Source organism: Parasteatoda tepidariorum, chromosome X1 (assembly GCF_043381705.1).
Source record: "Parasteatoda tepidariorum isolate YZ-2023 chromosome X1, CAS_Ptep_4.0, whole genome shotgun sequence".
Lineage (NCBI taxonomy): Eukaryota > Metazoa > Arthropoda > Arachnida > Araneae > Theridiidae > Parasteatoda > Parasteatoda tepidariorum.
The window spans coordinates 73348710-73362816 of NC_092214.1; the positions used below are offsets into that span (position 1 = coordinate 73348710).

A 14107-nucleotide genomic window follows, 5' to 3' on the forward strand; every position below is an offset into this window, starting at 1 on the left:
TATACTTATTTTTAAATTCTTTGCTAAATTTTAGAATTAAAGATGGATAAATTATGGTAGAATGTGTTAACACATGGTTAGGCTTAAATGCTTAACACTAAAATAAATGTTGTTGTTTTTCTTTTATAACTTCTTAACTAATTTAATTTAACTATGTTTTAATAGAAAATTTATTATTTTGTAGTTATATTTTTTGATAGTTTAATTTAAAGTTAACAACGAAAAATAATAATGCCAGGGGGAGAAGGTTCTTTTAGCCATAAGAAATTAACTGGGAGGGCAAATTATGCTGATTAGAAGTTTGCCATGAGAATGCACTTAATTAAAAGAGATTTATGGGATTATGTTGAAGGGAAAAAGGAAGATGCAGCTTTAGATGCCAAAGCTTTGTCATACATAGTTGAAGGGGTTAATGAAACAATTTTTAATGATTTGAGGGACTTATCTACTGGCAAAGAAGCCTGGGAAGTATTATCAAAAACCTATGATGATAAAGGAATAACTAGAAAAGTGTCTGTAATTAAAGAATTGGTTAACACTAAGTACACAGATTGTAAAGACGTGTGCAACTACCTTCATAAAATAATTTCAGCAATTAAAATCAACAGGAGTTAAAGCAGATGAGGAATTAATAGCTGGAATAATTAGCTAACTTACCTGATAGATTTGAACCCCTTATTATGGCTTTGAAAAATTGTGATGAAGAGATAACTGTTGATAACGTTAAAACTAGATTAATGGCTGAGAATGATAAACCTAATTCTGATGGGAATTTAGATCAAGCTTTCCTTAATGAGAAGTTTAAAGGCAGGAATAAGTTTAAGGGGAAATGCTTCAAATGTAATTTGTTTGGGCATAAAAGTATAGATTGTCAAAGACCCCCACACCAGATAATGGGTATGATAAATTTAACAAAAAGGGTTATGTAAAGCCTACTTCTAGTAAGACTCCTGTGAAGGAAAAAGCTTATGTAACAGGTATCTATGTCGCAAATTCTAATCCAAATCCTAATGTTTGGTACATGGATTCTTGTGCTTCGTTCCATATGACCCCATATAGAGAATTGATAACAGATTACCCAACTGCAAGTATTAGTCAAATTAGAACAGGCAGCTCTGTTATAGAAGTTGAGGGGGAAGGAAGTGTTAGTTTTCTTTTATCTAGAAATGGGCAGAAAGCAAAAGTAACTTTTAATAATGTATTGCATGTTCCAAAGCTAACTGCTAACTTGCTATCTATTAAGTATTTAAACAAAACTTTTGGGATGATTACTACCTTTACATGGGAAAGATGTTTTGTTTATCAGGGTGATAATTTAGTAGCTAGTGGAACAGGTGTAAGCGATAGATTATATTCTTTAGATATTCATAATGATATGGCTTTAATTACTGCTCAAAACTCATCAAATGAAATGTTGCATAAGAAAATGGGTCATTTAAGTGAAGGAGAGATGGTTATATTGCAAGATATGGTTGAGGGTTTCTCTTTTAATGGGGAAATTAATGATTGTATACCATGCATTAAAAGTAAAATGCATAAACAACCATTTCCTAAGGGTAAACATGGTAAGACCAATAGTAACCGACCTACCCCCTAAGGAGTTTGCGGATAAGGGTTTCACCCTTTGTCACGTGAACTAAACACTACAAAACTACAAAAAAGTAAAATCAGAAACTAAAAAGATTGATACACATAGGAAAATCCGAAAATCGAAAAAACAAATTTAAAAAAAAAAAAAAAAACAGAATAAAAATTAAAAGTGCTTAAAACATCAAAGTGAATAAAATAAGTTTAGGCTCGTTTAGCCTTCCTAAGGGTAAGCGAAGCTTGACCCTGACCTAAGCTTGAACTTCGCTTAAGCTTAGCCTCACCTAAGGGTAAGGCTAAATGAGCAAAAGAATTGTTAGGCTTAGTGCATCGTGACCTCTGTGGACCCATGAGTGTTTCATCAATTGGGGGTTCTCGGTACTTCATAAGTTTCATAGATGATTTGTCACGAATGAATTTTGTTTATTTTATAAAGAATAAATTCGAAGTTCTTGGAAAATTCAAAGACTTTCAGGCATATGTAGAAAGACAAACTGGCAAACCTATTAAGGTTTTACGTTCTGATAATGGGACGGAGTATATTAAAAATGAGATGGATAGTTTTCTAGCTTCCAAAGGGATTCAGCATCAAAAGTCTATCCCTTATGCACCGGAGCAAATGGGGGTTACAGAACACTCATTGAGTGTGCTCGGTCTATGTTGGTGAATGCCCACATTGGCCAGGAATATTGGGCTGAAGCAGTTGAAACAGCAGCTCATTGTAAAAATATATCTCCAACCATTGCAGTATCAGGCATGACACCTTTTGAGAAATCGAGTGGTGAAAAGCCAAACTTGAAATACTTAAGGGTGTTTGGGTGTCGGGCTTTTGTTCATATTTCCAAACAGAAGTGTTAAAAATGGGATGTGAAAGCTAGAGAGTTAATGTTTGTTGGGTATTGTAAGTATAGGAAGGGCTATCGTCTAATTGATCTAATTAATTATAATATTGTTGTAGCCCAAAATGGGCTTTTTGAAACATTATATGTATCATGGCTATAACAGTGACAAAAGCTCACCAGACTGCAGTGATGACTCTTTATTCAGTGGGAGCATTGTTGATTTTGACAACACATCAGATAAACTCCGAAATGATAATAATGTTAGCAGGGGTGATAATGAATTAAATTTCCAAAATGATATTAACACAGGTCAGGATGACATTAATGGCTTAAATAGACGCGATTTTGTAAATACTGATAAGAGTAATAATATAACTGTAGATAATGACATGCCAAAATTGACACCTATGGGAAGAACAGTTAAACTTCCTGATCGTTATCAAAATTTTAATACCAATGGTATACCAGATTTGCAAATGCCAAACTTAGATCCTATTTGCTTTGCCGATGCCTTAGTGGCAATAAATGAACTTCTTTCTGAACCTAATACTATTGATGAGGCACTCAATGGTAGTAATGCTAGGCGTTGGAAAGAATCTTTGTGTGAAACAATAGCGGGCCACATTAAAAACAAAACTTGAGACATAGTAAATAAGCCTAAAAATAAAAACATTGTTGATTGCAAATGGGTATTCACAATAAAACATCATGATAATGGAGATATTGAAAGGTACAAAACGCGTTTAATAACTAAAGGTTTCTCCCAGATCGAAGGAATAGATTATACAGAAACGTTTTCTCCAGTAGTTTGGTATGTAACATTAAGAGTTTTGTTGGCTTATGCAGCTATTTATGATTGGGAAATCGATCAAATGAATGCTTTTATGGTTTGTTCAAGGGACACTAAATGAAGAAGTATACATGAAAATTCCAGATGGGTTTAGTGAATATTACGAACAAAATTTAAATGGGNGATGCTCCTACGGAATAACCAGGGAGAAAAATCCATTGGATTGATTTCTAACGGATGACCGGTGGAGGAATATCCGTAGGCGATGTTTCCGATGGACTTCCTACGTATCGTTATCCGTAGGAATGTTAGAATGGAATTTCCCTCTGCTTTCCCCTATTTATCCGCGCCTTCCCTCGGAAGAAAGGGATGCATTTGGGAGGTCCTAGGGAAAGGTTTCGGAAGATGAGTGCTATATGGGCAACTGAGTAAAAGATTTGAAAAGAAAGATTTAAATTATTGTTTAGGGATTATAATAGAACAATAAAAGTGGTTCCAACAAGGCACAATCAGATGATAAACGTTCTAATAAAGAACAATCAGATGAAGAAGCAAAGGCTTCAGGCTCTGTCAGAGAAGAGGTGTGCCACGAGATTACCGTGAAACTGATGATGAGGGAGGAAAATGTGGTAAGAGACAAAAACTTAAGAAAGATAGAAGAATCCAAGCAAAAGAAACAGAATAAAGATGGACTTACTGCCAAGCAAAGGAGCAAAATTGTTTCAAAAGCAACTATTTCATCAAGTGAGGAGTCTGACAGTGGAAAAGAAAAGTCTAAAAGAAAAAGGAAAGTAAGTGTTAGCGATATTAGTCAGAGTGATGAAGATAGTGGGCCTAAAAAGAGGTAAATTGCTTCTGGTAGTGGAAATAAAGATTCTGACAGTGGTAATGCAAAATATAAAGGAAGAAAAGAAGCAAGTGCAAGTGATGGCAGTCAGAGTGATGAAGACAGGCCAACCAAGAACAGAATAAATTGCTTCAGATAGTGAACCTAAAAAGAGGAGAATTGCATCTGACAATAGTCAAAGTGAAGAAGAAAACACACCAAAAAGGAGAAGGATTGCTTCGGACAGTAGGAGTGAATATGATAAAAATGATTACGGTCTATTTAACAAAAAACTGTTAATAGAACTGAGCATGAACATTGTGAAAAATCAATGGGACTAAAATCATATTTTTTTTGCACATTTGTGATTTTTTTTAGTATTCCCAAAAATGTAAACTAAAGTGGGAGTGTTGAAAGAGTTAGTTTATATTGTTGTACATAGATGGCAGCAGTGTTGTCCTTAATATAATCTCTTATCTATAATAAAATATTTAGTCCAGCTTTTCAGCCTTTACTCAGGTATGTTGCTTTATTTCTTGTGACCTCCATGCTTAAATTATTGGGTTGAGTCTTTAAACTAAATATAATATTACTTTAACATTAAAAAAATGTGAAATAAGTGATGTTGTGTATGAATGTAATCAGTTAAACCTACAAGTAATTGTGCGTATTTAGTACCGAGAAACATATTTCAAAATTAAATTAGAAAATTATATATTAACAATAGGAAATTCCAAAATAATTATGTTTTAATATATTCCTTTTGAATGTTAAAAAAGAAAAACACAGAAACTAGGCTAAGGAATGATTTTAAAAATTATTCAAAACTTCTTTTTAAAATTTGTCAAAATTAGATATTTTATACTTCGAAGTTCTCAAATAAAAAATGTTGTTCTTTTTTTCTAAAAAATAAGTAAAGATGAATTTCAATTAAAGTAAAAAATGTATTAACTTTTGAATGGTGATATAGGGAAACCACAGAGTCACAAAAGTTGGATTGATGCTAAAATCTTGGAGCCATTTTACATTATAATTGTTAAGTGTGTATTACAGTATTTTCCTCGCATTTATTTATCTATTTTTATTATAGTATATGCAGTGTTTATTACAATATTTAAAAAGCGTTTTTTGTTTAATGAAAACAACATTAACAAAATAACTGCTTTGATAACAAATATTATATGCTGAGTTATTTATATAATTCTTCAATAGCAACCAAAAAATTTCTAAATTTTTAAATGTACTAGATACTAATTTCATTTATATTTATTGACTACCTTCTAAAAGCAATACTGCTTAAATTCCTATAATTGTGACAGTGCTCAAATTCCTATAACTGTGCCATTAAAAGCCATTACTGCCTACTGGAGGGGAATAACATCCATGTTGGAAACATGATCTATATCTTTAAAATTGGACTTTTTCATCTTTTTCCTGTTAAATACTGATACAAAGTTTAAAATCAAATTTTTTTAGTATCTTATACAGTTGTTTTGCCAATACCATATTCAGTTGCTATTTTGTTTCTTTTCCTGTCTTTCTTCAATATTTTAACAATCTCAAATTTTTAATGTAAGGATTGTGCGACTATTTTGTACTTTTCAAACATATTTGAAAAGTCCTCTTACACTTACAAAATTTAGAAAAAAAAGTAGCATATGTGCTCTAGAATGTGCTTTAAAATAATTTGAAACTGAAAACAAGTTTCTTCCTGTCTAATTTTGGAAGAAAAAAAAGAAACTTGTTCCTTTATTTGTGAAACTGGTTCTCTTTACTACCAACCCTCTCGTTGAAACTAGGGATAACAAACACGAGTGAAGAAGATGTCCTTTTTTCCAAGGATGCTAGGACACAAATGCAATTTTTTTACTTCTTCCAGGGAATCTGGAAATCAAGATGGATTTCTGTGAGAAAAAAATATCTGGAAAAAGTGGGGAAAACTTGTGGGTTTTGATTGATGAAATTAATTTGACAATTCAGTTAATCAGCATTCAGATAAACAGTTCTAGATCATATTAACATTTCTCCCTACCAGTATATATTTTATGTATGCTTGTAACAGTTTATCTTCTTATTCTGTAAAAAAATAACTTGTTTTTTTAGGTCAACGAGAGAGTTGAAAGGCCTTCAATGATGAATGAAGAAAGAAATGTATCTGATGTTTCAGCTGAAAGCATGCTGTGGTTAGCTCACAGATTAGGTCCCGTTCTCACTGCTAGATATTTGACTCGGAATTTACTACGAATGTTAACTCTATGTTATGACAGCTCAGAAAAAAGAGAGATTCTAGATATACCCCCTCATGGTAGAATACAAAGTATTTAATTTTTTTTGTTCAGCATATTTTTATTTATTTATTGTATATGATTTTATTTCCAGAAGCTAAGATGTTGAGTATTAGTTGCAAATGGTTAACTGGTGATTTAAATGCCTTTAAAGTGTTGGACTGCTTATCTAGTATAGCATCGCTTTATGGAGAACAGTTTATTATGCTTCAGTATATGAAGCATATAGCTGATTTAGTAAGAACTTTTTATCCTTTTTTCCAATTCTGCTTTGTTTGATATCTTTATTTTCTTTTTAAATCAGCAATTCCCAAATTCAAATTACTGTGCATGTTTTTAGGTTTTGGGATAAGATTTTGCTATGGCTCCTCACCCTTAGTAAAAGTATAACTGATAATTAATGTGATATGAAATAAATGAACTGGTCTTTTAGTCATCTTCTTGAATATGATAGTGCAAATTTTGAAGGTTCGGGGAAAATATTTTTAAAGCTTACTGCATCCTTGTACTTTTTTTTCAGTTACATGAGTTATTTAACATACCTGGCAATGATCCTTTTAAAAAAGGGAATCATTCATAGTTCTGCCAAAACTTAAATAACTAGACATAAAATAAATCAAACTTGTTAACCAAAAAGTAGAAATTTGCAAACTCAAAAGAAAAGTATTTTATACTAATTGCATAAAATTTTTATAGGTTGGTAAAAATAACTTTATACTTAAAAACATGAAATATGTTATTTTGAAAAGGTAAAACATTGAAAACTGTGATAAAAAAAACATATTTAAAACAAAAATAAATGCATACAACTGTTTATTTTTTAATTAGAAAAAATTAAGAATTTAAGAAACTTTCCCACTTTTATTATCCAAAAAACTCATGAAGAATTAAGTCTTAATACTCAGATACAAGTTTAAAATCTTAAATGGGAGGGCCAAATGTTTCCCTTTCAAATTTTCAATTTGTCAGAAGATAAATTTAGCTTAGTTTATGCTTATTCCATAGTGAAAGTTTATTTATAACTTATCTCTAGTTTATCTAACATAATGGGATATAGATTTAAGACCATGATTTTGTGTTTCAAGTAAAAAAAAACTAATTGAAAGCTAAATTTTTGTGTCTGTTTTCTTGCTGATCAGGATGTAAATATTCATTCCCTTCAAATCTTTTAATAATAATTTCATTTTCTCTGTAGCTCAATCTATGCCGCAAGAAAATCCCTGCAAGTCTTGAATCTGGATTGCATGGGGCAATGGCCTTATTGCAGCACATAATACCATTTATATCTGATCAGACACTAATGGATCATTTGCAGGTATATTTTTATCACATTAATAATTACACATGAAGCACAAAATCAAAGTTTTGAGGAATATTAAGTCAGTTTTGTCAGTCGTTGCAACAAACTTCAGTTAACAGAAATTTGGATTCATTCTAATTTTGAATTTGAGTACTAATCTCCAAAAAAATCCAGTAGCCAGAGAACTGGAAGCTTCAAATTAGCCAAGCAACTTCAAATAACATCCTACCTTAAGTATAGATGGTGGCAAACCAAAATTCTTACTTGATGTATTCTTCTTCTTGATGTAGACTTCTTCGACTAAACATTAGAAATTTATTCAGTTGGTTGTTTTTTTTTTTAACTTTGGGCACTGTGTAAAAGTAATTTTTTGACAAAAACATTACACATTAGTGTTTCCCACTTAATGATAATGAAGAATCTCTCTTGCCATCTGCATTGTTTTTATTCTTCTTTAAATCACAAATTTTTTTTCTTTAGATTTCTATTACGTGTTCAAAGCACTTTTTCAAGCGTAGTACCACATAGTCATTGATTACTGATGATATAAGAGAGAATGTTATTTGTGCACTATATTTTTCTTGTGAGTAACTGGTTTTTGAACTACATAGTCAAAGAGTAACAGAGAGATTAAAGAATCCGAAATTTTGACCACTTTTCTAAGTAAGCCATTGACGCCACATATTTTTAAGGGTTAAAAATTTATCAAATAATTATATCTGTATATTTTAAATGCTATATTTTATCTGTGCTTCCTCAAATGACAAAAGTTGAAAAAGTTTCTTTTTAAACATTTTAGGAACTTCTAATCAAAGATATTGTTCATTTGGTTTTACGTCTTATATCATCACTGAGACTTACTTATCCTGGGGGAGGAAAATCTAGAACAATGGTTACTTTTCGTATTTTGGATGTCATATACATCATTGCCTTGAGAATTGGAACAGAAATGACAAAAAAACACTTCTCTAGTATATTTCACAAGTTTTTTTCTTCTTTTGATAAAGTTTATAATGAAAAGGGTGAATTGCAAGAACTTGACGATATAGCGGGTATGTATTTCCTAATATATTATTAATTTATCAATTAAGGTCACCATACTAAAACTAATTATTTTACGAACTTTCCTTTATTGATGTTTTTTTTTATTGAAACTAAATAACAATTGGGTTTAACAAAGAAGAAAAACACGAAAACATTTGACAATTATTCCGACAGGGGGTGGGGGGGTACTTATTTTCCTTTTACATTTAGAAATAATTTTCTGAATAATTATTCCTTTAAAGTTACTGCAGTTTTTTTGTTGTAATGTTAATAAATACAAAATCTTACTTTTTATAAATATTTGATATTTTTTAAAATGGTGAGCATGTGTTGTTTGTTCCCTCATCTTCTTATGCTTATTTATTATTTCTTTATCTATTTTTTCATTTCTATTCCCTCTTTTTAAAATTATCCTACTTTTATAAAAGTGTCAAATTATTTACTTTTAGTACATTCAAATAAAACTGTTGGTGTTAGTAAGCAAATACAATTGTATGATGAGAGACAGGCTAAGTTAGTTCCTTTGTTTTATACAGTTTAGTATCTACTATATTATTATTTCGTTAAATCAAAAGAAAGAAAAAAAACATTTTTTAAAGAATGCCTAAAAATAGTATTTGAGGGAAGCAATATAAGTACTCTAACAGAGATTATCCTTCTCACCTCAATCTACATACATCTCATCTGATCAAATTATACTGATATGTTTTTATTTTGAGGGTTGTCTGTGATACAAAATTGCAAAATTATTAATTCCCTTGTAGCATTGTAAAATGTATTAAACTTTATACTTTGTATTATATATTGTGAGGCTCTTTTTTCCTGAAAATTTATCTATTTAATGTTTGAACTTTGCTTATAATAGAAGCAATCTCAGTTGAAAAACTAATTATAGGGATTTATTAGGTACAGGGCAATTACCTGGTAGCCAGCCAAATTTCTATTACTTGGTTACTATCTGGATCTGGAGAATGAGTTTCAGTTCTGACCAATTTTGCTAGTTAACACTCATTTGTGCTTTGCACAATTAATTATATTTATAAAAAGCATAAAAGGATTCATAAAAACAATAATAGTTTTGATTAAACTTAATTCACTTTTATTGAACCTAAGCATGTATACATGAAGATAACTATTTGTAGCTTAAAAATACATTTCATCCAAAAAAAACATGTTTCTTATACATTATGCAATAAGTTAATTCAATTTCCATTTGGTCAGATTAGAGTTCTTTTACTGTTAGACTAACTATGAGAGATTTTGTGGATTTCATATTCCAGTTAATTCAAGTGGTAGCACCAACAGGTTAGTTCCATTTAAAAAGTTTTTTGTGAGGGTCACTTTGCCCTCATATATTATTTAGAGGTGTAATTACATAAATGCTATTGTACCCAGTGTAAATAAATCCAATTTTTCTGAGTACCTGGACCCAGCTGCGTAATAAATTTAAAAAATTTGCTAGGCACACAAAGCCAATCATGTAAAATATTCAGTGTTTGCTGGTACATGGTATATGAACAAGAAGCATTAAGACTCAGTATATCTCCTTAAAAATTACCTATCTTTTATATGTTGTATTATCAATCCTTTGCTTATAATATTCATTTGTAAGACTAAACTTTCAAGTAAAGTTTAATATAATTGAAAATGATTCTCTCATTTTCAACTTCAATATGAACAAGAAAGTGAAATATTGTACTCAATATTTTCAATATAGCTATAATGAACGTGTAAAACGGCTTATTTCTTATCAAAAATTACGTAAACAATTCTGCTTGTTTTTTTTTGTTTGTTATTTTTTGTGAAGAAAAAGATTCTAGAATAATAGAGTTTCTTTCTGTATTAGTAAATTTTGAAAAGCTAAAATCCATCATATTAGGATGGAATGTTATTTTATCTTATATAGCAAAGCTGCAATCATTCTTAAAAATATTAACAAACTTATTAGCCTAGATGTAGGTGATAAAACTAACTATGCAATTATTTTTCTGCAGTTCAATGGCATGTTTGAAGTGTGCCCTTCAAACCATGAAAACTGATCTAAACTAAACTAAACTCAGCGGTGTGACAGCCCATGAGGGCCAAGGCCTACTGTACCCATCTCAGTTTTCTTGGGCTCTGGGGTGCAGGAGCAGATGTTCCGGTCAGATGGTCAGCCGAACGCGAAACCCCCAGTGTTTAGTTCCCAAGCATACTTGGTACTTATTTATCGACCCACTGAAGGGATGAAAGGCTGAGTCAACTTTGCCTAACTGATTCTTAGTACATGAAAATCAGATCATTAGATCAAATATTATTTAGTGTGAAATTTTTTTTAATAAAAATTTTTTTAAAATACAAAATAACAAAGGCTAGCGGTATTTAAATTGTTTGGTGATGTTTTGGTTCATAAAAATGTATATTTGTTAGATGAAATAAAAGCTATGTTGCAAAAAAAAATTCTGCATTGAATACATTAAATCGCTTGCTTATGATAAAGAAGACAAAATTTTTAGTTGAATCTCTTTTCACCCTTTTCCCTTTACTCGTGCATTCCGTAATTATTAAATATATTGTTGTTTTTTTAAAAATATTCCTCTCTTTTAATCTACCATTAAAAATAATTTGTTGCAAGCAAAGTTTCAGTAAAAAAATTTTATATCCAATTTTTTATCTTATATTTGATTTTTTACATTTTCCTTCTGTGACTGCCCTTATTAATAGTTTCAAAATTAAACAAATGAATGCTATTTTTTAATCAGTTTTATTAATTGTGCATGGAAAATAATATTTCAGTTAGGAAATTATGTTCTTTTAAAAACATGTAATATCGTTATATTTAACAAAATCTGCCTTGTAAGTTATCTTTATTGTTCCATTGATTTGGGGAACAAACACCAAATATACTTTAAATAATTAGTAAATTTATTGTGAAAAAAGATAAATTATTTCTTGCAGGTCCATTTAACGAGCAAGCATTTTTTGAAATGAGAGACACTTTTTCCTTTGAAATGGCATTTTTGGCTTACATTCCATTATGCAAATTAACTGGCAGGTAAGAAATTTAGAAGAGGGAATTTTGGGAACACTCATTTTTGTTCCAGTGCGTGTAATGTTTTGTTTTTTCAATCAAAGAGTAAAGCAATCCAAAAAATATTATTAAATATATATTAAAAAAATTGCAAAATTATTTCTATATTCAATATTTAGCTTTTATCATAATTAAATTTTTTTCTTCAAGTAATTTTTATAAGTTATGATACATAAATTAGAATTAATATGTTAACATAAAATTTTTTTTCATTCAATCATGTTTTTAATCAAGTAAGTTGTTAGTTTTTTCAGTTCAATTTGGTTTATTTTTTAATATCAAACACTACATCTTAATTCCCATTCTCTGTTGAAATTTCAGATCTCAAATATAAATTATTGAATTAATAAGTGTAAATAGAAATAGCTTTTATAAAAAAGATAACTTGTTCTCTTCTTTTCAATAATCTCTAATCAAATAATCTCTGTAGCTCTTTATCGGTACATTTAAAAGTCTTGGCTTTGTTGGAGTAAATTGTATGACAACCACCTCTTCTAGAGAGAAATCTGAATGCGAGCAGAAAAGTCGAAGTAGACATGTCTGTGACTAATTCAAGATGTATTGCTCTCGAGACTGCATATGTGAACAAGGCTATAGATGATTTCTTTATTTCATTTTCACCCTTGATGTAGATTGGTTCGGCAAAATCAATTCCGGATACAGTAAAAGCAAGAGTTTCACTAATTCGATCTTTTGGAAGCTGTCCAGTCATTTGGGTAGAAGATTTGGCTGTGTATCTGCGACAAATAAAACATTTCGAGACAACCTTTTTACTAATTGTCTTCCTTTAGGTTCCCAAAGTCTTCTCCGAATTTGTACTAGAGTGCTCTCTACTCCAGAATGAAATACATTTTTGTGTTCTCGCTTGACAAGCAACTCTGCAAATTTAGACTGTCTTGGTATGATTATAGACTTTTTCTCATCATAAGAATAATCTCCTTCATCCAATCTTCCTGTGATTCCCAGGATACCTTTTTCATCAAGATAAGGAGCTAAATTGAAAATAGTAGAAGAAGCTGGAATAGGCAAACTAGATTGGAGAGCTCGTATCTCACTATCAAAGTATTTTACTGGAGTAAGCTTTACTTGTATATCTTCAGCATTTCGGAGCTCTTCTGCATTCAAATCATTATCGTTTCTTATAACCGCCCTATGAGGTAAATAACATTGTTTATAAGTTTGGGGATCAGTGTTTTTAACTTTCTCAATTATCCCTTCATTTTTGTAAATTTTTATAACTTTCTTATATTCTTCAAACAAGGATTTATCATTTTTAAATCTCCTTTTTAATTTGTCAAACCTTTCTGAAGCCAGTTCAAAGTTATCATTTAACAGATGTTTTGTATTAGGTCTCCAGAGAAGTTGTACACTATACCTATTATTTTCAAAATGCAAATCAGAATTAAAACCTTCTAACAATTCACTTTTATTTTCAACATTTTCTTCATTCATAGTATTTATTCCTTGTCGTTCAAGGCTCCAAAACAAAGAATAATCAACATCAGATATTATAGTATTATTTACAATCTTACTTAATTGGCAATTATTCATGAATTTCCCTTGAACCACGAAACCAAATAAACTATCGGTTGCAACGAGTCCTTTTCCCAACCTCAAAGACATATCAAAGATTACGTCATGTAGGAAATCGGCACCGATCAAAATGTCTATATCAACTGTTTCTCCGGTATCCAAAAGAAAAAATTTTTTCTTTGCTAATTGTTTAATTCTCTTAAGGGGTGCGGCTATTTCCCCACACGTTATTTTTTCTACTACGAATGCTTCAATGCAAACATTTAATTTTTATCTATTTTGTTCTGAAGATTCACTTTCACTAAATCTTAAGAACACCCCTTGGAAATTTTTTCTCCAAAACCGAAAACCTGCAACCGTTCAGTTTTAATGGTCCTGAGGTTCAACTCATTATAAATATGCGTTTAAAAAAACTGCAATGGCTACCAGAGTCATATAAAATTCTAACCAACTCCTTTACATTACCATAAATACAATATGCTAAAGAATTTTTTAAATAGATCATTTCATTTTGTTTTCGTTTCGAAACACATGAAGCAGTAACAGATGCCAAAGTATCGTTTTTCTCTTTCGACTCATTATTTATTTGCTGATTTATCACAAATTAATTCGCTATGTGGTTTCTTACACAATGTGCAAATACATTTACTCCAACATTTTTTTGATGTGTGGTATTTCTTTAAACACCGGAAACAGCGAAATTGATCTTTAAGCATTTGTTTTTTTTTCTTCTATGCTTAGAGAACAATCTTTCGATTCGTGATTTTTGGAATTACAAAACAAACAAAATATATTGTTAGATGCCGAAACTAATGCCGAGGAAGATGAGA

At 30.5% G+C, this 14107-nt stretch overlaps 1 protein-coding gene across 3 annotated transcripts in view; it reads left to right on the forward strand.

Moving 5' to 3' along the window:
* Positions 1–14107, forward strand: part of LOC107440073 (WD repeat domain 81) — a 107548-nt gene that overhangs the window by 69993 nt on the left and 23448 nt on the right. For all 3 annotated transcript variants that reach the window (XM_016052860.3, XM_043048186.2, XM_071187794.1), the window contains 5 exons: positions 6149–6350; positions 6425–6567; positions 7526–7645; positions 8430–8682; positions 11612–11708. In XM_016052860.3, coding sequence (XP_015908346.2) covers positions 6149–6350; positions 6425–6567; positions 7526–7645; positions 8430–8682; positions 11612–11708 — 815 coding nt within the window. The remainder of the gene's footprint in view (positions 1–6148; positions 6351–6424; positions 6568–7525; positions 7646–8429; positions 8683–11611; positions 11709–14107) is intronic.